We start from the raw sequence: 27362 nt of genomic DNA on the forward strand, positions 1-27362 counted from the left end.
AAAAGGAGTAAGACAGAGAACTGACCGGTGTACTACAAAAGGAGTAAGACCAAGAACTGACCGGTGTACTACAAAAGCAGTAAGACAGAGAACTGACCGGTGTACTACAAAAGGAGTAAGACAGAGAACTGACCGGTGTACTACAAAAGGAGTAAGACAGAGAACTGACCGGTGTACTACAAAAGGAGTAAGACCAAGAACTGACCGGTGTACTACAAAAGCAGTAAGACAGAGAACTGACCGGTGTACTACAAAAGGAGTAAGACCAAGAACTGACCGGTGTACTACAAAAGCAGTAAGACAGAGAACTGACCGGTGTACTACAAAAGCAGTAAGACAGAGAACTGACCGGTGTACTACAAAAGCAGTAAGACAGAGAACTGACCGGTGTACTACAAAAGGAGTAAGACCAAGAACTGACCGGTGTACTACAAAAGCAGTAAGACAGAGAACTGACCGGTGTACTACAAAAGCAGTAAGACAGAGAACTGACCGGTGTACTACAAAAGGAGTAAGACAGAGAACTGACCGGTGTACTACAAAAGGAGTAAGACCGAGAACTGACCGGTGTACTACAAAAGGAGCAAGACCAAGAACTGACCGGTGTACTACAAAAGGAGCAAGACCAAGAACTGACCGGTGTACTACAAAAGGAGTAAGACCGAGAACTGACCGGTGTACTACAAAAGGAGCAAGACCAAGAACTGACCGGTGTACTACAAAAGGAGCAAGACCAAGAACTGACCGGTGTACTACAAAAGGAGCAAGACCAAGAACTGACCGGTGTACTACAAAAGGAGTAAGACCGAGAACTGACCGGTGTACTACAAAAGGAGCAAGACCAAGAACTGACCGGTGTACTACAAAAGGAGTAAAACCAAGAACTGACCGGTGTACTGCAAAAGGAGTAAGACAGAGAACTGACTGGTGTACTACAAAAGGAGTAAGACCAAGAACTGACCGGTGTACTACAAAAGGAGTAAGACCAAGAACTGACCGGTGTACTACAAAAGGAGCAAGACCAAGAACTGACCGGTGTACTGCAAAAGGAGTAGGACAGAGAACTGACCGGTGTACTACAAAAGGAGTAAGACCGAGAACTGACCGGTGTACTACAAAAGGAGTAAGACCAAGAACTGACCGGTGTACTACAAAAGGAGTAAAACCAAGAACTGACCGGTGTACTGCAAAAGGAGTAAGACAGAGAACTGACTGGTGTACTACAAAAGGAGTAAGACCAAGAACTGACCGGTGTACTACAAAAGGAGTAAGACAGAGAACTGACTGGTGTACTACAAAAGGAGTAAGACAGAGAACTGACCGGTGTACTACAAAAGGAGTAAAACCAAGAACTGACCGGTGTACTGCAAAAGGAGCAAGACCGAGAACTGACCGGTGTACTACAAAAGGAGTAAGACCAAGAACTGACCGGTGTACTACAAAAGGAGTAAAACCAAGAACTGACCGGTGTACTGCAAAAGGAGCAAGACCGAGAACTGACCGGTGTACTACAAAAGGAGTAAGACCAAGAACTGACCGGTGTACTACAAAAGGAGTAAGACCAAGAACTGACCGGTGAGAAGAATTAACTGATGCACTCAACACGATGAATGAAATGCACACATCTCAATAGGTTGAATTAGGCATTTCAAATTAAAATGAGTTATGGATATATTCAATTACCCATTTTATTTCCTTAGATGACACATTTTATGGTGAAAAACATGAAAGGAAAATTTTCCCATAAAAAGCAGTGATTTAACTTGGAACCTTAGGGACCCAGGGAAAAAGTATTGATCCAAATGTACACTGGAGATTTTAAAGTTGGGGGTGGCTGCGTGGTACAAACAGAGACTGCCACAAATCACACAGATGTGTTTCCCACATTTGGAGAAATTGCGGAGCCAGCATGTCTGCGGTGCAGTGGACAAGCCTCGCCCTGGGAAAACCAGCGTCGGGCTGTGGTATCTCCCCTACCAGGGAGCCGCTAATGGGGCATGACTCAAGGTAAAGAGAAACATCTGCAGAAATCTTGTGATACTTGGAACTTGGAAGGTGAAAAGCATGAAATTTAGGAAAATTGGAAGTGGTCAAAAATGAAATGGCATGCCTGTCAATATCCTAGGTATTAATGAGCTGAAATAAATAGGCATTTGCCATTCTGAATCAGAAAACCATATGATTTATGATGCCGGGAAAAACACGATCAAGAGAAACGATATGATATCCATCTTCAAAGTCAGAAAGGATCTTGCTAAATCCATCATGAAGTAGTGCAATGCTATCTGTGATTGGATTATATCTTTCGGCCTTCAAGGAAATCCAATCAATACAACTATTATTCAAATTGATGCACCAACCACAAAATCTAGGGATGAAGGGATTGAAGAATTCTACCAAGGACTTCAATCAAAAATCGATCAAACATGCAATCAAGATGGATGGACAGTTATTGGTGATTGATTGGAATGCAAAAGTTAGAAACCAAGAGGAAGGAGGAGGTGTTGGAAAATATGATGGGCTTGGTGATAGAAAGGCAGCTGGAGATCACAGGATAGAATTCTGCAAAACCAATCACTTTTTCATAGCGAATACATTTTCCAGCAACCCAAAAGGAGACTATACACATGGACTTCCCATATGGAATACACAGAAATCAAACTGACTACATCTGTGGGAAGATATGATAGAGAAGCTCAATATCAACAGTTAAAAGCAGACTGAGGGCCAACTGTGGAACAGATCATTAAATGCTCAACTGTAAGTTCAGGTCAAAGCTGAAGAAAATAAAAAGAAAGTCCATAGGAGTCAAAATATGACCTTGAGTCTATCCCACCTGAGTTTTGAGAACAGATTCCATGTGCTGAACACTAATGACAGGAGACCTGCTGAGCTGTGGGAGGACATGAAGACCATCATTCATGAAGACAGCAAAGGTCATTAAAGAGACAGGATAGAAAGAGAAGATCGAACTGGGTGTCAGAAGAGACTCTTGAAACTTGCTATGAATCGTAGCAGAACTAAAGCAAATGGAAGAAAGGGTGAAGTCAAGGAGCCAGACAGAAAATTTCAAAAGGCAGTTCAAGAAGGCAAAGCCAACTATTATAACAAAAAAAGTCTAAAAAATCCCCATAAGCTTCAAGTTGCAATTTTGAAAGATCCTATTGAATGATGTAGAAAGCATCAAGAGAAGATGGAAAAAATAGTCACAGTACCTGAAAGACAGTCCACCATTTCATGAGATAACATATGAGCAGGAGCCAATGGTGCTGAAGCTCAAACTGAGTTGAATACATTAGCCAAAAACAAGGCTCCAGGAGCTGATGGGAGACCCACCGAAATGCTTCAGAAATCTGACCAAGGACTGGAAGTACTCACTCATCTCTGCCAGGAAATTTGGAAGACAGCTACCTCGTCAACTGACTGGAAGAGATCCATATTTGTGACCATTCCATAGAAAAGTGACCCAACAGAATGCTCAATCTACAGAACAGTATCACTGATGTTTCAAACAAGTAAATTTTTTCTTAAGATCCTCCAAAAAGACTTACACTGACAGGGAGCTACCAAGGGTTCAGGCTAGGTTCAAAAGAGCATGTGGAACAAGGGATATCATTGCTAATGTCAGATGGATCTTGGCTCAAGGCAGAGAACACTAGAAAGATGTTTACTTGTGTTCCATTGACTCTGCAAAGGCATTCAACTATGTGTAAACCATGGATAACCTCGAGAAAAAAAAGAGAATTCCAGAAGACGTCACTGTGCTCTTTCAGAACTTGTGCACTGGTCAAAAGGCAGTTGTGAGAACAGATTAAGGGAATACTGCATGATTTAACATCAGGAAAGGTGTGCATCAGGGTTGTATCCCCTCATCATACTTGTTCAATGTGTATGCTGGGCAAGTCAAGGAGAATATGGATTATACAAAGAAGAGTGTGGCAACAGAATTGGAAGAAGGTTTGTTAACAACCTGAGGTAGGCAGATGACACCACCTCACTTGCTGAAAGTGAGGACCTGAAGCACTTACTGATGAAGATCATTATAGCCTTCAGTAGGGATTACAACTCAATGTAAGGAAGAATGAAATCCTCACAATTGGACTAGTAGCTAACATCATGATTAGTACACTATAGCTTGAAGTTGTCAAGGATTTTGTCTTACTTGGATCCACAAGCAATGCTCACGGAAGCAGCAGTCAGGAGATCAAAAGATGTAATGCTCTAGCTAAATCTGCTGCACAAGACCCCTTCAGATTACTGAAGAGCAAGGATGTTACTTTTGGTCTAAGGGGCACTGACCCAAGCCATGGTATTCCTCATCGCTTTATATGCACCAAGTAAGAAAGACTGTAGAAGAATTGATGCACTTGACCTCTGGTGCTGGAGAAGAATACTGAAAGTATCACCGACTGTTAAAAGGACAAAACTGGTCTGTCTTGAAAGAAGTAAGGCCAGAGTGATCCTTAGAAGCAAGGAGTGCAAGACTTCATCTTACATACTTTGGACATACTGTCAGGAGAGATCAGTCCCTGGAGAAGGGCATTATGGTTGGTAAATGGAGTGGCGGTGAAAAAGAGAAAGGCTGTCAATGAGATAGACTGGCACAGTGGCTGCATCAGTGGGCCCAGGCATAGGAATAATTGTGAGCTGCAGGACCATGCAGTGTTTAGTTCTATTGTACATAGGATCCCTATGGGTCAGAGCCAACTCAATGGCACCTAACAAAAACAACAACAACTGGTTAAGCACTTTGACTACTAGTTGACAGGTTGGGAGTTCCAACCCACCCAGAGTTGCTGTAGAAAACTGTACTGGTGACCTGCTTCTGAAAGGTCACAGCTTGGAAACCCTAACGAGCACAGCCCTACTCTGACACATGTGTGTGTGTGTGTGTTACAGTCAGAATCAAGTGGAGTACAACTCATAGCAGCAGCAGCAGCAGCAGCAGCAGCAATAACCAGTTTGCTAGACTGTCGAGGTAAATAGCATTCGTATCCTGGACTAATCTTCCAGTAGATGTGTCATTTAGGAAAACAGGAACAAGAACAGCAGACACTAAGGGAGCACATTGTCTGTACCTGGCACACTGCTAACCACGCTGTGTGCCTGGTCTCCCTGGGGCCAGACCTGCCTGTGCGACGAGTATTTCTAGCCTAATGGTAAGGGTGGTCAAGACGAGTATGTCTAGCCTAATGGTAAAGGTGGTCAAGCTCAGACATGTGATATCCTTTAGGCCCAGTTGTGTCACCAGCAAGGCCCGGGCTTGAACAGTCTTCTTAACACGCAAGCTCAAGTTCGAAACTGATCACAGTATCACACTTACATACAAAGAGGGTTTAGTGGCTGAAAAACCTTTCCCCCTAGACACTCTTCTTCTAAATAGCAAATATCAATTCATGACTGAGCTCAATATCACAAGAGTAGTTTTGTTTTAGAGATTAAGTTAAGATGTTCATTTGTGTGTGTGTGTGTACACAAGTACATTGGTACTCAAATATTAAAAAGGACATAGTTCTTGGTTTAAAGAATTTGTTACCCCTCACATGAGCCCTGGCAGGGTAGTGGTACCACATTTGGCTACTAACCAGATGAGCAGAAGCTTGAAACTACCAGCCGCCCCATGAAAGAGCGACAGGGCTTTCTATTCTCCCAAAGAATGTAACAGTCTTAGAAATTCACAGAGGCAGCTCCACCCCGTCTTAGAGGATCTCCACGAGTGGGCATCTACGAGATGGCAGTGAGTTTGGTTTTGGTTTTGCACATGCATTTTGTCAAGGGGGGGACATAAAAAACAAAAAGCTGATTGCCCTTGAGTTCGTTCAGACTCACAGTAACCCTGCACAACAGAGCAGAACTGCTCCATAGCTTCCCAAGGCTGTAGTCCTTCTGGGAACCCTGGTGTACAGCTCTGCTCCTAACTGAAGGGCTGATGGTTCAAAACCACTAGCCACTCCATGGGGAGATGACGTGCCGTCTGCTTCTGAACAAGTGACAGCCTTGGAGACCCTGTGGGGCAGTTCCACTGTCTTACAGGGCAGCTGTGACTTGGAACTGATTCAGCCCTAGCGGGCTTTATCTTTATGAAGAGTCCTGGATTTCACTGCTTTATGGGCAGAATGGTTCATGGGCTCTAAAGACTCACAAAAAGGTCTTGGATTTCCCATGGAGGTTCCCAATCAGTGCCTCTAAGTGTCTGTAAACACAGTGCACACTCTTAGTGCAGTCTCCTCAAAGTGTATCCTGATGTAAGTGCCTACAACCTAAGTGTAAACGTCTGTCCATTGAAGAGTGTGCTCCTATCAGTCAGAGTTCCTTCAATGAAGTAAGTGTCTGCTGATGGAGGGGAAAGGTCCTACGATCTAAGTGTAGACTCAGGGAGGTGGACATGCCTGCAAGTGTAAGGCATGAGTGGGGTGAGTGCCTCACCGAGGCGGGGGGTGCAGGTGGCTTTGAGCAGCTGCTGAATGCAGTGTTGGTAGTTTGACCCCAACATGGACGAAAAGTCCCATTGACCTGCCCCCATAAAATTACAGCACCCCAAACCTCTACGGGCCCACTCTCCTGTCACTAGGGGTGCCATGAGTTGGTGGCCATCACTGTGGCACTGGACAACGAGAGAAGACGACTTTACCTCGGAAGAAACTACAGCAAGTTCTGTTTTTTTACCTGGAGATTTTCACAGGTCTCCTGACTGTAAGTCAGTCTCTGGATTTCCGTTGGTGAAACAAGATACAACGCTTGTCCGTTGTTGGTGAAGCAGAACGTCCTGGCTATTCGCATGTTGGTGAGGGGCAGGTAATACACATCCAACAGAGGCCTTAAACTTGGCAAACTTGAGGAGAAGATAAAAGAAACTTGTTAATAGCCGACAAAGTAGGTTTTCATCTTGAACAACGTAAGAGGTGAACAATGGCCAGCAGCTTAGAGGCCGTATGATGTAGTCCGTATAATGGAGCCCCAGAGGTCCCCCTTTGGCTGGAGGCAAATAAACTCTCTGTGCACAATGACTGGACTGCATAAGGCTATACACAAGAGAGGAATCGTGGGGCTGGCAAGGACCAGGCGGTGTTGCGTTCGGGACAGACTGGATGGCATCTTACAACTTATCAAATAATCTAAACTTCTGGCTTGAGGCAGGGAATCTTCCTACTGCTTACCTAAACGTCATAATGTGTCCGTTGGCACAGAAGCACGCAAGGCAGATACTGTTACTCAATGCCACGATGTCCCCACGAAGCACAAATGAGGCCTCGGTAATGTTTTGCTTATAAACACAGTTCTGGGTTGGCAGTGAAATTACTTTTGCTTGCTTTTCAGAACAGATCACTGCGTACTGGTTCTCGCTGATTTCCTGAGAAGAGGAGGGGGATACTGAGACAGGCCGCCGCTTTTTCAACTTCTCCTTTTCGTCTTTGTCTTCGGGCACGTTGTATTCTCTCCAGGGTTCCTGTGCAGGTGGCACCAAGCAGCCGGTGGTGTCGAGAAATGCCATCCTCAGGATTGCACCCTTCAGCCTCAGTATAGTTCCTGAAACATGCAAGTTTTGTAAATCAGTGGTGGTGGAGGGGGGTGTGTTAGTCCACAGATCACACATGTGTATTCTAACCATGACGTAGAACAGACAGCCCAAAGGCACTGGATGCATACTGAACTGAAATCAGACACTGGCTTGCTAACCGGCCTCACACGTCAAGCAAGGCACCTTTGAGTCTGGGAAAATACATCCATACTGCCGCTCTGTGAGCACATACATGCCAGTCATTTATATTTCACAACGTACCCTTGGCCAAGTCTGGGCATCGATGTGAGTTGGGTGAATAAAGCATTGATGTTTCATGCAGTCTGGACCAATGTCCCCTCACTACCCAGCAGGCACATGTCCAGGAAGTATTACCCACTGCCCCTAAGTGGAGGCCGACTCATAGCAACCCGACAGAGTAGAACTGTCCCCTGGGCTTTCCGAGACTGTAAATCTTTACAGAAGAAGAAAGCGGTATCTTTCTCCCTTGGAGCAGTTGGCGGGTTTGAACCGCTGACCTTGAGGTCAGCTGTCTAACCCTTCTCCAACAGTGCCAACAGGGCTCCTACCAGTGAGTATCAGAGCAGGCAAATGGTGCCGCACTGCTGGCCAGGCAAACACTCGCCACATGTGGCTACTGTGCACGTGGAAGGTGCTTCTCTACACCTGCCATGCTGCCAGAGAAAGATGCACTCCTATTTCTCCCTTTGTTTTCAATGTGGCTACTCACTGCCACTGAGTCAGTGCTGATTCAACGCGACCCCAGTGGGTTGCTGAGGCTGCAACTGCTTATGGGAGCAGAAAGCCCATCTTTCTCCCACAGAGCTGCTGGTGGTTTCGAAATGCCGACCGTGAGGATCGCAGCCCAGCCTGTCACCACACACTGCCAGGGCTCCTCCAATGTGGCTGCTGAAGAATTGAAATGACCTACGTGGCTCCCACTGCACACTGACGGACAGTATTGAGAGAAAGACAAACGCATTCTTTCCAAACACTGTTTCATAACTTACTTTTAAAGAATTTACAAATAATGGCATGTGATACAACCGAGACACTATTTTGCTGAGTTGAGAATTGCAATGTAAGGAGCAGTGGGCAGCTGACTGCCAGGTGGGCCTGTCTACACCCACCAGCTGCTCCCTGGAAGACAGCAGAGGCTGTCCCCTGCCTGGTAAGAGGCGCAGCTCCATTCCCTATCGTGGAGGGTGGCTGTGAGCGGGGACCCTCTCCACGGCAGGGAGAACCTCTCCTTTGAGGACTTAAGTTTTCTGTTTCGATGTAATTGACGATCCTTCCCTCCTCCACATTCTTAGTAAATCCCGAAGCTTTACGCTTGCTCATGTTTAAGCAAGTCTTCCAGCTCTGGACACCACTGGATGGGAGGAGACGGCCTTCATATATCACTCCAGTCTCGTTTCAAAAGACTCTCCTTATGATTTTATATATCTAAAATACTCTGCAGCTGGCCAAACATTTCCCATAGATTATTTTATGTCTAAGAGGAGTCGCAATGGTCTCTCAAAATGAAACTTTTAGCGGACAGACTCACTCCCCCTGTGTGTTTCCAGGTTGTGTCCACAGTGGGGCTGCCAAACCGTCCAGCCAGCTCCATTCTTTGCACCACTCGGCAAATCATGCCCCTTTAAAAACTATTCGCTGTTGTCTAAAATTCAAATGGACTGGTGTCCTGTGTTTTTGCTGGTTAATCTAATCCCCTTAGTGTATAATTCAGGTTTGGAATTCAAATAATTTAACTATTTTACGCTGTTTGGTCAAAAAATGCCCGTTAGAATCTTACTGTTTTAATGATGATTTACCTCATAGCCTATTTTAAAGCTGCTTTTAAGAAAGTGTCCTGGTGACACTGCGGTTACCTGCTGGGCTTCTAGCCAAAAGGCTGGTAGTCTGAACCCACAAGCTGCTCTGCCACATGGTGGAGTCGTGGCTACACGTGGCCTTCTACCTGCTGGGTCAACAGTTCAAAACCGCCAAAGATGGGACTCGGTACACCTCTCAGAGCTTCGGGCAGTCAGCACAGAGATGTGGCGGTCTGCTTCTGTGAGCCACATGCAGACTTGAAAACCCTTTGTGGCAGTTCCCGCTGGTCACGCACACTCACTCCCTGCCATCGCCGCGATGCCGGCTCTCAGCAGACCCCGAAGGACAGGGGAGAACTGCTCTGTGAGCTTCCAAGGCTGTAGCTCCAGTTGGACAAAGTTGGAATTAGCGCCATGGCAGTGGGTGAGTTTGGCTGGTTTCACTTAAGAGCTCTCTCATTTATGTGCTGGCTCATCCAAAGAGTTCTTTTAAAGCTTTGATGAGGTCAGCTGCAACCCAGAGGCACTGAGAAAACTCTTGCTAGCACTGTGTATGGTTCTAATGTGAGGATCTTCCAAAGAATCATGGAGAGAGAGCATGTGAGTGTATTGGTCTTAAGTGCAGGGCCAAGCGCTTGCGAGGCCCTCGCCTTGGAGAAGAACAAAGACAAGAAGAGAAAATGCAAGCAGAACCCTTCTGCTTGAAAACTGCCTCTGTTCTCCTCACAGCTCCAACACAGGCAACAAGACATGCACATCACTGTATTTTTAAATAGGTCCCTTCCTAAAAATAACCCCCCCCCACCCCCCAGACATCCTCGAGGTTGAATTCAAAGAAAGGCTCCTCTCTTACATTTGAAAATGGCATGGTGGAAAGGATCCTAAATACCTTTAGTGTAGTTAATATTAAGTTATCGTTATCAAGCCCTATTGCTCATTTCTATGTATTAGAAATGCTATTTTCTTTCTGATTATTAACTAATATAGGTTTGTTGTTGAACATTTAAAAACTACAAATCAGTAAAATGAAGAAACTTATTCACATCCCCACTACTCAGTGATAATTACTGTTAAGCTATTTATTTTCATCTTTGCATTACTTTTATTCCTAATTAAAAACAGCAAGAATATCATCATTATACAACCTGTTTTCTTAAGCCTAACGACTGATCATGCTCTATAGACTCAAGAATTTGTTTGGCTGAATGACTAGATCTTTAACCTAATAGGAGTTGAGATCTAAACAGTAAAACCCTAACTACAGATCAACGCTCCCTCTCAAGCACTGTTCAAGCCTCCTGCAATTCCACCAACCTCGGACAGCCCGAGCAACAGAGTTCCCGTTTCTTCCCAGGCCTTAATGCGTCTGCATGCATTTGGTAAAATCCAATCTCATTTCCAGTAGATGGAGATGTTAAATTTTTCTTTAAAAATATGTTATTAAGTCACTTTTCTAAAGATTTCAAAAAGATCATCAATTGTGTGCCATGTTCGCTCAAGGATTTCTTGTTAATAATAAAATAGTTGAGCACAGGCTCTTCTCCCCTTTTCACCTGAATATGCACGGTTCTGCTTGTCGAACATCAGCGTCCCGAGGGCCCGAATACACACTCTGCTAGCACGGTTTTCTCCCCACCGTCTTCCCGTGTGACAGTCCCCACTTCACCAAGGCAAACCCGTGCAGCCCCAGGGCATACGTACCGCTTGGAGACACAATGACTGGCTGGAGAAGCCTTTGCTCTCCCCCAGGGGGAAGGTTCAGAGCGATGACAAGCACTGTCCCCAATGTCGTACCAACCCATAAACATGGGGACGGGGAGGAGTCCGCCTTCCGGGTGAATGTCTCACAGAAGTGAAGAGCTGAGATGGCCTCTCGGGATTCTTTATCGATGCTGGTTACGCTGGAACTCCGAGATCGGCTGAAGGAATTGTCTTTGACATCTGAAATGATTTGGTTTTTCTTTTTAAACATTGTGAATGAGTTTGCTCAAACAACAACCCACTTCTGGGGAGATAAAAATTGGGCAAGTAGTTAATCTGCAAAAGATAAATCCTATAACCTCATTTGATCATCCTTTTAGCTGAGGAGAAAAACGATCTACTTTTTTTGCTAGTCTCGTCAATGCCCCCCACCACCCCGCCCCCAGCCCTGTCCTTTGCTCAGATATACAATGTAAACAAGCATGCTGACAGCCTGGGCTGGGTGGTCAGATGCATGTGCAAGGTGGGACTTGTGGTCTTAGGAGACAGTTCTCCATCACCATCCTGGTGCTTCTCAGCTCACCCCCTTCCTGTGCTCATCTAATCTGCAGTTAGCTAGAATGGTACAAAAGTGTAGGTTATTTAAGTTTTCTGCCTTTCCAAAATGCATTTAGAAGCACAGGTTTTTTCCACTACCAGCACAAGTTCTCTGTTGAGGTAGGGTCAAGCCAACTTTCAAAAACACACAGGATATGGTGGGGATACCTGCCCTGATTCTTCTATAAAAGTAACAGTGTGGCAGACCCTTCATCCCCCCCCACCCCACCACCACCAATCTGACCATATGAAAGCCTTTGATATCATTTAAGGAGTCCCGAGGTGTCTGCTCACAAGGTTGGTAGATGAACGCTCGACACCCCCCACCAGAGGTTCCTCAGGAGACAGGCCTGTTGATATCTGAGAACCCAATGGAGCAGTTCGACTCCGCCACATGGACTGTCGAGAGTCAGAATGGACTCCATATTGGCCAAGAGCCACACATATCGGCAAGAACTTGGCTTTCCTTTTTGTTGAATGTCACTTTTGCTGTCATCATTGCTCATCTAAAGCATTTTACATCGACACATGCGGCTGGCGGCTGGCTTAGACTTACCTTGATTCCCTTTCCCTAGCTGTCTGTGAGGATCAAAGAGAACTTCCCACTAAGCTCACTGCCGTCGAGTTGATTCCAACTCATACAACATGGACAGAACTGCCCTGTGGGTTTCTGAGACGGACTCTTCACGGGCGCAGAGACCCTGCTCTTTCCTCTGCACAGCAACTCGGGGTTCCGAACTGCTGCCCTGCTGGTTAGCAGCCCAGTGCGGAACCACTTACTAACAGTGACCCCACATTGTCAAAAGAGAGCCACACCAGTATGTCTTCAAGAACACAAAGAAACCCAAAGAGGATTCTCATGTTTTTAATGAAAATAGGAGAAGAGGAAAGCTAGCATTGAGCATTTGTTTGGCACTCAGGGGGCTGTCAGCAAGCTCCATTCCTAGGACTGACACTTGGTATGGTTGCCATAGCTGTGAACTATGACTGCGAACACGGCTAACAATATTTTAGATTTTTCTATGTCACTTGGTATGGTCTAGCAGGTTATTTTTGGGGTCTGGGGATGCTCAAAAGTTTCCCCTACAAATTAATAGCAAATACTGCTTTATTGTGTGCCATTTGAGCTTGTGCAAGGCTTGGGATTAGTGGGGGAGGGGGCAGAACTAACGAAGATGTGCTCCTTGATACGTGACCTCTGCGGTGGTCAACCCCAAATCTCTCGCAAGCCTTGGCCTCTTTTGGAATCATACTTGCAAATGCTTCTACTCTTTCCCCCTGTTCTACCAAACTCCGCACACACACACATGTATTCCCTCCAGAGGACAGTTTTCCCCTAAAGGTGCTCTCGCTATCCTGGACACCGCTGTTCTCGGTCACAACATTCCCAACGAGCTGCACTTTTGAGTCTCCCTTTGCTTTTCCTAATACTTCTTCTGGGAAGCCAGGCTGTATATGGCAGTTTATTCTGGTAGTCTGCTTCCTTCTTTCCATTACCACCCCATGTTCTTGACCCCAGTGCCGGGCTTCATCGTCTTTCACCTAGGCCATTCCTCATGCTCAGCTGACCCCTCTACATTCCTTCTCCCCTAGAGAAATCTGGCCCCAATCTGTTTCCATGAGGTCTACTTCCCTTACCTTGCTATGAAATAAAAACCCTGAGTGGTTCCCTTCTATCTAATTGCATGTGCACAATCTTAATGTTCAGTTTCCTTAAATATCCTCCACAAGATGGCAACACCACCATCTATCTATCCTCTGGACCTTATTCCCCATTGCTGCCCTATGTCAGTTCCCTGTGAGACACGAATTGGCCAGATGATGATCTCACGCATACCCTGCACTTCCCTACGTTCTGGCTTTTGTTCCTGGTTTTCTCACTGGTGCCTTGGAGTTGCTTTTTTCCTTCCTGTCCTGACTCTGCATGCTCCATCTCAAGAACACACGCGGTCTTTCCTGGTTCTTAAACCACAGGTCCCTGCATGGCCAAGGTTTTCAACCAATTTTTGCTGCAGACAGATCTACTGCTGAGACTGTCAAATAAAAGTCATTTCTACTGGGCTATAGGTACTTACTTTCCAGTCATTTCTATTGCTCCTATCTGATAAATTACAGGCTTTCACTGCTGCCAGAAAGACTTTTCATAATGCCAAGAGAGAAACAAACACACTAAAGTCCTCTGTGTTGTACTCTGGTGAGTAGAAAGTATAATTGAATTCTAGCTGTACTGCCAAAGCAAGTTCCCACCCACCCCGCCCCCACAGGGAAGGGTTGCAATCAGAGATCTAAAAATCTTCTCTTATTTATAATGTGCAACGCAACTGTGATCTTAACTAGCCTCTGTGGATCATAAAGATTTTTTAAGCCATGACAACCGTGTTGGTCATTTTGGTTAGGTTCTGAAAATGCCCTGTTCACCTGAAATTCTGTTATAGATTATGATGAAGTAGAAACAAATTACTTACTAAAAATAAAATTACTTTCCATAGTCAACAGCTTATTACTCAATGGGTTGTAATAGGATATTGATTCCAAATATTCAAAATCTTGATTATTTCCTAACATTTTGGGTAAAATTTTTAATTGATTTCTTAGTGAGAGGTATATTTAATGCTATTTAAATAAAACACGCAGTACAAGGCAAACTGACATATATTTTTAGTTCTGTTGCATTTAAACAATGGGAAGTGATGACACAAGATGGTTCAGTGACATAAGTTTCTATAAAAATTTGTATTTTTAAAAATCACAGCAAAGAAAAGAAAAAAAATCACAGCAGATGGCTTCTAATAATCTATATTTCAAATGTTAATTCATAGGCCAAATGAACAATGTTTCAACTTAATGGACTCATGTAACTACCTATTTTTATTATATTTACAGAAAAGTAACAAGGCTTCATCAATGTGGGAAAAGCAGTATGAATCAGAATTGTGTGGGAGGACAGAGCCGGGGCCCTTCTTTTAGGTTTCGAACTGTTGGAAAATAAGTCGCAACTCCCAGCAGTCGTAGATTATCGATACTCGGACTGTGTCAGTCCCTGTGGTTTGGTTCTAAAACTTGAGCCAGTGAAGCCAATGGAGTAGAACTTTTCATTTCAATTCTAGTAACAGGAATAGAAACAGCCACCACTAAGCAAACGCTTCAGACACGGTCACAGCACTTCCTGATGTAGCGTGTCACGTTCCTGGCTCCAGACAATGCCCCAGAAGCATCGCCATCCCAGTGTGACAGTGCAACAGAAGTCTGGGGACATCAAATGACCTGCCCAGGCCCATAAAGTAAGAGGATGGTAAAGTCTAGGAATAAGTCCCAAACTTTCTGTTGGGCGACTCTAGGGTCGACGCAATCATCGATATCATAGAGATGGAAGATTTTAATTATTATTGATCATTCTTCTGATTCTGGAAAATTATTTGAACAGTGACCCATGGTCAAGTGTACTTTAGATTTAACTATATCCAAATTTGTCATCAGGTCTCCTTTCAGTTCGTAGCTCTTGCACCCTTCACAAACTTGCTGTTTTCATGCTCCGCTCTGGACAGCTAGAGCAGTCTGTGTATCGCCCTTCCCTCCTTATGCTACACATATCCTCAAACCAAATCGTGAAATCTCCAGATCGAAAAATAACACAAAGAGGCAAACTTGTTGAGGGCTAAAGATAAGCTCACTAAGTTCTTATTTAGGGGAGGGCAGTTTGATGTTTGATCTCCTAGCTTGTGGGCTATGGAATCCAGGAGGGAGGAGCCAGAGACAGTGCAGTGCTGCACCATGTCCCCAAGAGCAAAGGAAATTTTATTCACAGACGTTCGGAGCTGCAGGATCACCTTAGCTACCTCTGGCAGCTTCCAATACAGTCACTGCCTCCGCTCCCAACAGTCACCTCCCTGACCCACAGCAGTCGAGATTCACAACAACAGTCTGTATCAAAAGATTCCAGCATCACATGACCTACAGGGAAGCTGCTTAGCAACACGAGGCCTGATCTGAGGTTACGACAACGTTATAATTGGCTTTGCTGAGCTCTGGTGCTGTAGTGGGCTTGCGAGCTGCTAACCACAAGGTCAGCAGTTTGAACCAGTTGCTCTGCGGGAGAACGATAAGGCCGTCTGCTCCGGTGAAGATCCAAAAGCCTCGGAAACCCACAGGGGCAGTTCTACGCTGTCCTACGGAGTTGCTCTGGGTCAGAACTGACTGGCTGCCAGCAAGTTTGGTTTTTGGTTACTGTCAGCCTGGGAACAGACTCAAGCATAAACTAAATGGAGATGATCTATAACATAGTAGAGGGCAGACTGCGATGAAATTACTAGAATGATTCATTAATGCATTGTTAAAAAATAATTGGTTTGATATTTTTGCTAATTTTTACAAGTAATTCTACATGTATTTTCTCAGATCTTTAAGATGAGAAAATATACAAAACCCTTTCAACTGTTACTAAAACTTCAAATGAAAGATCTCGGGCCAGCTTGAGAGTCTGATGAAAACTACATAGACGCCTACTGTAGGAAGTACTGTGCACGCCTTTCATTTTTATCATCAGAAGGAAACTCTGTCTTAGTCAAAACACATCCTTCCTACATGCTGGGTTTAAATTGCACTCCCTTAGACCTGTGATCCCGTAGGATTATACTAAATTGTTTTTTCCTGTGAAAAAAGGAAGCTTCCTACTCACTCCTAATCACCAGCTTCTTTTTACCCGGGTACCAGAGAAAACTCTCAAGCAGACCTTGACACACCTGCGTCGTTCGGTGCCAGCTCATAAGAAAAGACACAGGGCGTGCAGAGAACAAAGAGTGGGAAGGTGCAGTGAGTGGGCAAATGCAAGGGGGAAACCTAGCTATTTCTATGCCAGAGGTGGGTGCGATCATTTTCAGACAGTCATATTTTTTGTTCAATTAAAGGAAACTGAAATTTCTGAAATAGATGCTAGGTTTTCCTGAAAGCCTTCTCATCTATCCCACACTAACTCTTAGTTTTATCCGCTTTGAAGAGTCAGTTGTCCTTACCCTAGGGTACTGAGAGGCTGTTTGTAGGCTGACAGTAAACCAAAACGAACACACAATCATATTTATGTTCTGTAATGGATGAACATAAAAATACTGTGGGAGAAGAAATGTATTTCAGTCAGTTAACAGCAAAATGTTCAGTAATTATGATTTTTGATATGGATGAGTCATTCCAATATAGAAAATTAGAAGTTTATTATAATTTAATAAAAATAAGTTGATACAGTTTAGAATAAATCTTCAGATGGTCAAAGATATAAAACAGCTTCAATCTGAAACTGTTTAAACTTGAATTTCATACAAACTTTTGTCTGAATGTAAGTTACAGAGGGCTAGGAGAATATATTATTTTGATTTACTTGAAATTATGACTATCTTTTATTGTTTACAGAAGCTACTAAAAGCTACCTTTAAAGATGTTTAATCCTTCAAAGTCTTAGTCATTTTAAAATTTGACTTTAGATGATAGTCTAGTGGATAGTGATTGAATCATCTGACTTCCTGACTTGTCATCCCACTACTCACATCCTTACTTATTTTACTTACCTAAATCAGGCTTTAGGTCAGTAGGCAAGCTTAACTTCCTTGACATCTTTGCTGAAAAATAAAATGAATTTTTAAAATTCTGAGGAATACTTGATCCATTAATACCAAGTGATCTTCAAATTAGAAGTGACTACTTCATGACTACAGGTAGATGCTGGGACTAAAATAAGATTAATAATATTATAGGTGGAAAATAAATCTGACTTCCGGTTTTAGATTTGTACTTACTTGATGAACTATCTCTGGGTGCTTGAAGTTCGTAAGGGAAGGCTTCTAAGTCTAACTTGCCATTATTGCGTAGGCTTATGTGGAAGGATTAGACTTTTCTATGAGAAGAACAGCCATTTCTCAAGTGGGATGTTTTACAGATGAGGGCAAGGGTGGCAAAAGACTGAGTTAGGAAGGGGATGTAAAACCTTATAGCTCCTCATCTTCATGGTGGCTGTGCTCAGTTTTGCAAAAAAAAAAAAGAAAAAGGGTGACATTTCTAGGATATAGGACAAAACTCGGAAAGACCACGTGATGAAACTATTTGGCTCATTCTTTAGTGAACAACTCTATTTACATTTGTGAAAACAAGACAACAAGGTCATGCTCAGTCTGAAATGACAGTATCTATGTATACTACAGGCATCTATGTTTCTAGGTAGCATCAGATTATTTTTTAAAAGAACGTGCATAAATGTACTGGAATTCACTTCCCATCCTCAAAATCAGTTACCTCCTTCATCCAGGAAGTGATTTCAAGTTAGAAGTTGTTTAACTATAGCTACCGTGTTAGTAGTTGTGCATGCGTAACAGAACAGAGCTGCCTACGTGAAATTTGGAAAAAGCACTTATTTGTTAATACACGAATGTGTACATTGGGTTAATCTTTGGACTGTTAGGAGATACTTAAAGCACAGACCCTGCTAATCCACAAGGGCGCCATGAAAACAAAGAGAAATCCAGTCATAGTATATAACTTCCACATCTAAAAAAATGACAAATCCAATGTTAGGAAAGAGGCATTAGGCAAACTGGGAAGGGAAGGGGGGGAAGAGGGAATCATCAAGTTTTCATTTCTACCCTTCATTCATCTCATTAGCATCCTTTAAGAAGTAACACTGGGTTAAATGTATCAATTGTTCCTATCCCATTTTAACCCTGGCTTAATTCACCTTGGCTGAAAGATAAGGGGATCCCGAGTTCATGGTGGTTATTACACTTGACCCCCAATTCTGTGGACATTTGAAGGTCTGACCCCGCAAACACTGTCCTCTGGGAAGCACCACCAAGAACTTGGAAAGAGGCTTTCAACGGGCAGCACAAGGACAATGTTCACGTATTGATCAGTACCACCGATGCAGCACATGTGCCACCTCCATGGGAGAAACAGTCTGGCAGATTCAGAGTCTGCAGTTCGGCTTCGGACCCGAGCTCCTGCACTGCCAGCCTGCTCCCGGGAGCAGCGGGGCGCGCTGCTCTGACCCCACACTTTGGGCAGCAGAGTGCGTAAAGCTGTAAGCAACTTTCAGGCCAGAATCAAGCCTGGAGCCCAGAATCTCCACGAGTACACAGTGAGTTTACAACAAAGATTTCCTCAGTGAGCATCAATATCTAGTCTATAAACGGTGGAAGTATACAATGCTTGGGGCTGGGCTTGGAATAATACCAAACATGGGTTCAAATCCACTTGGACCAATGACTAGCTATATGAACTTAGACTAATCACTTTGTTTATCTGAACCTCACATGTCTCCATCTGTAAAATGACAAGGATAACGTTCATGTTATGATATAAGATGATGTATACAAAACACCGAACAACATATAACACAGAATAAGGATTTAATACATGCTAGTTATTATTCATTTTGAGTAAAAGCCAAATGAGACAAGTACGTTTTCCGAAGCTATACAGGTGAGATATTAATATACTTTCAAAAAGCATAATGTCCCTTCATTCAATTAGGCACTACTATTTCAAGTAACAAAATACAAGGAAAAAATTTCAGATATCAACACAGCTCAATACTTTTAGTTCATTTCAAAAATGTAAATCCAATACACAGCTAAAAGGAGCAAATAGAAATAACCCGAGTAATTTCTAATATCTTCATACCATGATTATTCCTTTTTAGATTAATAAATAAAATGTGTTAAATATTTTAGTTAAAATTTACCAAAGTTTTTATTCAATAACATATATGTCTTTATGGCAAACATATTAATTAGCAAAATAAAATCCTAGATTTAAAAAGTATGTGCTTCTGATATAATTTCTTCTGGAAATAATTCTGTATTAAATTCCATTAAAAAATTTAAATTAATGCCCCCAACAATGTTTGCTGTTGTTGATCTCACACAACTTAATTCCAAGAGGCAATCATACAAACAGAACAAGGAGATACTGCATGCTGTGTAATCAGCTATGTGCATCAGGGCTGTATCCTTGCATTATATTTCTTTAATCTCTACACTGAATAATTAATCTAAGAGGTTGGCCTACATGAAACAACTGTGGCAGCCTGAATGAAGGATGTCTCAGATTAACAACCTGTGATACACAGATGGCACATCCTTGTTTGCTGAAAGTGAAGAGGAGCTGAAACATTCGTGGATGAATATCAAAGACTACAGCTCCCAGGGTGGATTATACCTCAGTACAAAAAAGAGAAAATCCTCAAAACCAGACCAGCAGACAGCAACATGATAAACGAGAGAAGATGGAAACTGTCAGACTTTCACTTTACTTGGCATCAAAATCAATCCTCTTGGAATCAGCAGTAAAGAAATACAACCTACTTCATTGGGCAAAATCTACTGCAAATGTCCTCTTTAATGTGCTAATAACAAGCACAAAGATATTTCTTCAAGTAGCAGATGAACAATGGGCCTCTATTCAAGTACTCCCTCAACGCAAGAACACTTTGTTCATTAACCCAGCATTCCATGATGCTCACCTTCCTGACAAGATCACTGAAGACAAAGTGGGTGCATAAGCAAATATAGTGAAGAAAGCTGATGGTGACTGGCTATCAAAAGATATAGCATATGGGATCTTAAATGCTTGAAGATAAACAAGCAGCCATCTAGCTGAGAAGCAACAAAGCCCACATGGAAGAAGCACACCAGCCTGTGTGATCATGAGGTGCCGATAGGATCGGGTATCAGGCATCAAAGACCCAGAAAAAAAATCATAGCATTGTGACTGAGGGGGAGTGCGGAGAGGAGACCCAAAGCCCATCGGTAGGCAACTGGACATCCCCTTACAGAAGAGTCATGGAGAGGAGATGAGCCAGTCAGGGTGCAGTATAGCACTGATGAAACATACAACTTTCCTCTAGTCCTTTAATGCTTCCTCCCCCACCACTATCATGATCCCAATTCTACCTTACAATCCAGCTAGACCAGAGGATGTACACTGGTACAGATGAGAGCTGGAAACACAGGGAATCCAGGACAGATAAACTACTCAGGACCAATAATGAGAGTAGTGACACCAGGAGGAGGGTGAGGGTAAGGTGGCGGGGGGAAGGGGGAACCAATCACAAGGATCTACGTATAATCCCCTCTCTGGGGTACAGACAACAGAAAAGTGGGTGAAGGGAGACATCGGTCAGTGTAAGACATGAAAAAAGAATAACATAAATTATCAAGGGAGGGAGGGTAGGAGAGGTAGGGTAAAAATGAGGAGCTGATACCAAGGACTCAAGTAGAAAGAATGTCTTGAAAATGATGGCAACAAATGTACAGATGTGCCTGACAGAATGGATGGATGCATGGAGTGTGTTACGAGTTGTATGAACCCTAGGTGGTGAAAATGGTAATTGTCCCTGGCTACTAACTTAGAGGGTGGAGGCTTGCAATCACCCAGAAACACTAGAATGAAAAGCCTAAAGCATTTGCTACCAAAAACCCTGTGGAGAAGAGTTCTACTCTGACACACATGGGGTTGTCAGGCATTAAAATCAATAAAGACTCTAAGAGCAATTTGTTCTGTGACACGGGTCTATTTGATACTAACCCTCTAGAAAGATCCTGGAGATGGTGGGTGTAATGGAAGACTGTAGTGAAGATATCAGACGGTGCCGGGCTATCAGAGAGAAGAATGCCTGGGGTCTGAAAGGTTTGTCTCAAAACAAGAAGTCAGGTAAGTGAAGCATCAACTAAGTTCACCTGGACTATGCACATCAGCCTGTGTGATCCAAGGATAATAAATAATTCAATCCAAATAAGAGAAGGGAATGGTGATTAGAGCTTAAAAACCGAACACCCAGTTTGCAGAAGGCTGTAGATGAAGGTGGAAGCCCAAAGTCCATTTGCATGAGGATTCAGGCTCTGACCACAGTCCAGAGATGGGTGTGGTCTTGTTATTGCACAAAGAACACTGCTTTTGGATAAAGACCATTATTGCAGGTTAAAATCTACACTTTATCAATTGATCTCCCTTTTGATCCATTTAAAAATTGTTCTACTTTTAAAATATTTTGTTTTGTTTCCAATTAAAAAAATTAATTGGATGACAACTCTTGTTGTTAAGAAATTTACCATTACTCCTGTAACTACAGTAACTCAAAATCTTAGATATGAATTCTGTAGTAAGGGGAAAGACTTCCGACCAGTTGGATTGACCCAGTAGCTGCCACAATGGGCTCAACAACACAACTCTGGGGAGGGAGCAGGGCCAGGCAGTGCTTCCTTCTGTAGTCATGGGGCGGCTATGAGCCAGGACTCAACAGTATGTAACAACAGTGCTCCGTAATATCTAACACCACATGCAAATAACCCGTACAAGGGTGCATCAAAAGCTCATAACACAAAACAAAATATCTTTCAATTCCATTTTCTCAAAAACTCTTTGGAGCCCCCTACTAGTGTCTGGGATTTAAAAGCTACCCATTAAGTAGCTACTAATTCCACTTGTTTTGAGATGCCAATTTTTGCGAGCTGCTGTAGGATAGTCTCTGCTTCGTGGCACTGAGGAAAATGCACAGGGGCCATATCTGGTCTCTTCCAGCTCCCAAGGCTAAATGCCACACGGCAGATGACACACATGCCTCTGCCCACCATCCCTTCTTACCCTCCTCTAAATCCGTGGTTGGGTTTGACAATGCATTGCAAAGGCCCCACGGAACTCAGATGAGGCTCATGATTATGGGGCTTATTAAGAAGCTAAGAGGCTACAAGAACTCAGGATGCATTATTCAGACAGAAGTCTCATCTGAGCTGTGCCTGTGGGCAGGCAGGCCGCTGTCTGATCTTTGGCTCAGCCGCTGCCCTGCTTGAGCAATATTACAAAAACTTTCAGGACTGCTAAAAAAATTCTCCAAGAGTATGCCACTGTTTTAAGCCTCAACCGGAAGGCACTCAGTTCCAGCTCCAAAGCTCAGCAAAACTCAGCTCCGTCAACTAAGTGCCCAGAGTCACCCCATTCCACAAGCTAGTCTTGTGCCTCAAAGCCCTCAGCTTTCCATGTTCTTGGACTGAGAAGTCCACCACTCTGTCTCATGCTCTGGATCCTGGTTCTGCAGAAGACTGCCACTCCTCTGTGGCACAGCTGTCTCCTGGATCAAGGAGGTTCCGTGAGCTGGGATCTAGGAACCCTAAGGACATGATCCACTCCTGGTTCTTCTCTCTTGCAGGTAGTCCAACCTCACTTCCTGCTTCTGAAGAGGCTCCGTTTATACACAGCAGGAGGGCAATCACAGTCAACTCTGTTCACAATCACTCACAACTGAATCATATCATCTTCCCCACACCTTCTTACCCAGAGCCAGGAGGGAAACAAAGATCGTTTGGTGGGAGTATCAAAGGCAACAGCTAGAAGAGCCACATTAAGTACTTCACAGCGTTGCAATGATCTTATGTACAACAGGCCAAAACGTTGCTGGTCCTGTGTCATCTTCAAAGTGTTGGTATGTTTGAGTCCCCTGTTTAGACTATTGTGCCAACCTACCTCACTAAGGATTGCCTTGGACAAATAACAACGTCCTTTTCTAGAAAGTGGCCTCTCCAGACGATGTGTCCAAAGCCAGCAAGCTGAGGTTTTGCTGGTCTCGTTTCCAAAGAACACTACAGCCGCAGTCCAAGACTGACGTCTGCTTTCTTCTGGCAGCCAATGGCTCCTTCAATGTTCTTATGCACACCGCAATTCAAACGAACTTCCTTTCTCTCTCTCCAGCTTTCACATGCATATGCGAGGATTGAAAAAAATCAAGGTTTGGGTCAGGCACATGCTGATCATGAAGCGACATATTTACTTTTTAAAACTGTAAGGAGTCTTTTGCAGATCTGCCCAATGAAATACACCATTCAATTTCTCGATTACTGCTTCCACAGATTTAATTGATGATTCAGGTAGAATCACTGACAACCGTAATTTTCTTCACTTATCAGGATGTTATTTGTTGGTCCTGTCATGAGGACGATCTTTGACCTTCATCAGGAAGAGCTTCAGAGAGTGTTCATTTTTCTGGCAAAGTTGTATTATCTGCTAATCACAGGTTGTTTAATGAGACGTCCTCTCACCTTGATGCCGTGTTCTTCATACAGTCCAGCTTCGCAGAGTATCGGTTCGGCCCAGGATTGAATACATTAGATGAGAGCACACAGCCCTGCTGCCCACTCTCTTCCCATTCCCAAGGGCACTGTTCTGTTCAAACGACTATCTTGATCCATGGACAGGCTGCACTTGGGCCAGTGACCTATTCTGGAATGCGGATTCTTTGCAATGTCATCCAAAATTAGTTATGATTCACTCAGTTCAATTTCTTAACCTAAGTAGTGGCATTCAGGTAAAGTATAACCGTTTTGATACTTCATTTGTATTCTCTAGTCTTATTTTCCTCTAATAGTGTCATGTAATCACAAAGTTTGGATATTATTCCTTCTATGTAAAAATTAGCAATGAAATGAGATCTAGTCAAGGTCACAGCTACAGAATCCAGCTAAGCATCTATTTCCTGCAAGAAGTAGAATAATAAAGAAATAGAACCAGTAATCTAAAATAATCTTTAAAAACAGCCAATTGTAGTTTCAACAACATTGCTAGCACCTGGTTCACATTTTATTGTCTTATTCATAAGGATATCATGAAAAATGTGAATAATACTATAAATATATATATATTATCATTACTTACAATAGTGAAACCATCTAGGTTTTATGAAGTATAAATGTATACATGAGTAGAGACTGGGTAGAAAATTAAGAGAATATGAAATTACAAGTATTAATGAGCAAAAATTAATAATATTATTTCATAAGTAATTTATAGAAATTGCTAGTACCATATGCAAACCGACTTAAAAATGTTTAATAAGATTTTACTAACAAAAATTAATCATAAGATCTGAGCAGGTAAAAATAATTACTAAGTGCACATAACATGCATGTGCTTTTCATTATAGATGATTCAACTGTACTATGTTCTGCTATGTTTTTCCTATGCCATTATAGCTTGCTGTTCTACAAAGATGTACAGCCTTGGAGTACCCTGTACTATCTAGTGTCACTATGAGTTAGACTTGACCAGATGATAGGGTTTGGGTATACATGAGGACTTTCTGGGTAGTCCATATGCCTAAGCTTAATGACTAAGCAAAAGGTGGCGGTTGAAAATCACCCAGAGTTCCTTCCAGAAATCCCACTGTCTTAAAAAGTCTATGAAGTACAGTTCTACTCTGCACACATGGGGTCCTTATGGGATGGACGATGAAAAGGCAACTGGGCTTGTGGGGTTTCTTGGGGGGAGGTGTTTCTCCATAAAGATGAAGTCATTGCCAGCATCATTCATCTATATTACTTCTCAATTAGACAACAAACAATGAAGTTAGGTTTTGAGTAGGCAGCTAAAGAAACTCAACCATTCTCTTTAGAGGCTACAAGTGTGGACCTTGTCTCTGGTCTTTGGGGAAAGCAGACTTCCAGATATAGTATATTATGTTTAAGTGATGGGAATCAAGATGGTCCTGTATGAGGAAGGAACTTAGTAAGAAAGCTCCCTTTTCCCAGGTAACAGGTAGAAAGAAGAGTGTCATAGCCAGAGTGTCTAATTAAAATAAAAGATGTGTTTCCAATACGTCAGTTATTTTTTCAGTAGGTAAAATAGCAGTGTATGAGAGTGTATAAGACTGCGGAGTTGGACTGATCATCTGTAAAATGTGGAACAACAATATCCAGTTCCTTGAAGTTATTGAATTAAGTGATAACATTATTTATACAGGGTTGATACAGTGCTAGGAAAATTATAACTGCTAATTATAAATATTTATGTATGTACATATACATATGTACATATAGATGTGTGTCTGTATAATTATATGTGCGTGTGTTTGAACTGTAAAAGGGTTGTTTTCCCATGCTTATGTTTTACTCTTAGAGTGGGAATGGCAACCTGCAGTCCTTCCTTCCTTCCTGCCACGGCCTCTCGATACCACTGTCCACCCTCAATAGGTAAAACATTTCAGAGCCAAGCCATTCAGTCAGCCTTCCTTCCACACAAGGTGTTTTTAAAATCAGTGCCAACCTTGGAAGTTCTCAGATTCATGCCTAGGAATGGAACGAACACTTGCAGAGGGAAGAAGAGAGAGGTAATAATTTTGTGAAGCTGAGGGTCCTTCCGCACAAGTGTAGGACCTACAGATGAAGTCTCACGCATCCTGACAGAAAGGCGTTCAGGAGTTTCTATGAGGTTTCTCCTAATGTCCCACTGACATTTTATGAATTTTTCAATAGCACAGTTTATGCTAAGCCTTGTTATAAAAATACACAGCAGTATAGGGAGATAAACCAATGGATATAATTTTAAATATAAAATTTTAGTCTAAATTGAGGCAGTTTGCCTTTGAATGAAGAAACATTAGAAAAGTTAGAATTCCTTCTATGTACCCAAATCAGGTTAATAAGCAAACTGAAAGAATCCAGCAAAATATAAATAAAATTACAAATAAGAAATATAGCAATGGCTCTTAAAACAGAAAATAATTATGCACGACTATGCAAAAATTGTAATATAATTTTGAAAAGTTGAACAACATATGTCTCAAAAAGTGTAACCATAAAAACCAACACAACAAAAAGAAACACAGGCCAATACCTTAGAAGTAAAGCAAGAAAGTTATCAAAGATTTATCTAATTTCTAATTCTAGATCTCAATTCTAATAAATGAATGGATTATTTCAAATATTTATTTATCCTGTATTACACATTCTACTTAAAACATAAAAAGAAAACAGGAAGCTAGTTAAAATATTTAGCAAAGAAAGAAAACCAAGAACCAGATAATTTTAAAAACATATAATTACCTACAATGTCCAATTTCCCTGTCACAAAAGGCAACATTCCTATGCACCTAAATTCTAAAGGTTGCTCCGTAAATATATTTAGATACATCTCTTATAACATGTTACACTGTGTGTCAATAAAAAGTGCTTCTGAAGAACCGCTTAGAAAGCATATATTGCAAAGGCGAGCAGTTGAAAAAGTATTACACAACAGTGTCATTATATAATTAACGTGATTGAACTATTGCCAACCGATTTTCTCAAAAATCCACAAAGAGGTAACTGAGAGCCCTTTTCCCAAGAACAGCCACTTTACTTAAAAAAAAAAATGACGGAGGGGGCTAATAGAAACCATTAATATGACCAAACAGGGTTCAATTTATAACACACAAAACCATGGACACCACTTTCCAAGGGTTTTTGATCATTTTAGTTAGCTATACATTAAGCATTATTATAAGAAAATCTACAGCTATGTTGCTAACTGGAAATGTGTGGCTATATTCAATTCAAGGAATATATGATCAGAGTTTGGGGGCGAAAGGCCTAATGTAACAACTGTATATTCAATTTGGGCAATTTTAACCAAGGTCAAAGTTGTCATTTTCTTTTTCTGAAACAGTGTTTTTAAGGCCTGTTAGAAGCTATGGGGAACAGCACAATTTTTATGACCACAAAAAAATTGCTAGTTTGATCATATCCCACATTTGATTGTGTATTATGTTCTTGGATTTAGTCTTTGAGACAGGTCTTCAAACGGGTTCATCCTTAGCCCAGTCAGGGCCAATGAAGCAAAACAAAGCGGAAGGGACCTGGGTTTGTAAAATGTGGGTGAACAGGAGCGATAACTAGAACAGGAAAACTTGTGGGTTGATGACCTGCTAGGATTCACAGTGGTTCTCA

The 27362-nt window shown here is 42.5% G+C and overlaps 1 protein-coding gene across 3 annotated transcripts in view; it reads right to left on the reverse strand.

The window, feature by feature from the left end:
• The window catches only part of STXBP5 (syntaxin binding protein 5), a 181957-nt gene that overhangs the window by 11288 nt on the left and 143307 nt on the right, over positions 1-27362 (reverse strand). For all 3 annotated transcript variants that reach the window (XM_075554419.1, XM_075554420.1, XM_075554421.1), the window contains 4 exons: positions 17190-17240; positions 11038-11277; positions 7158-7527; positions 6667-6832 (listed from right to left, as the gene is read on the reverse strand). In XM_075554419.1, coding sequence (XP_075410534.1) covers positions 6667-6832; positions 7158-7527; positions 11038-11277; positions 17190-17240 — 827 coding nt within the window. The remainder of the gene's footprint in view (positions 1-6666; positions 6833-7157; positions 7528-11037; positions 11278-17189; positions 17241-27362) is intronic.

Source organism: Tenrec ecaudatus, chromosome 7, assembly GCF_050624435.1.
Source record: "Tenrec ecaudatus isolate mTenEca1 chromosome 7, mTenEca1.hap1, whole genome shotgun sequence".
In the NCBI taxonomy this organism is placed as follows: domain Eukaryota; kingdom Metazoa; phylum Chordata; class Mammalia; order Afrosoricida; family Tenrecidae; genus Tenrec; species Tenrec ecaudatus.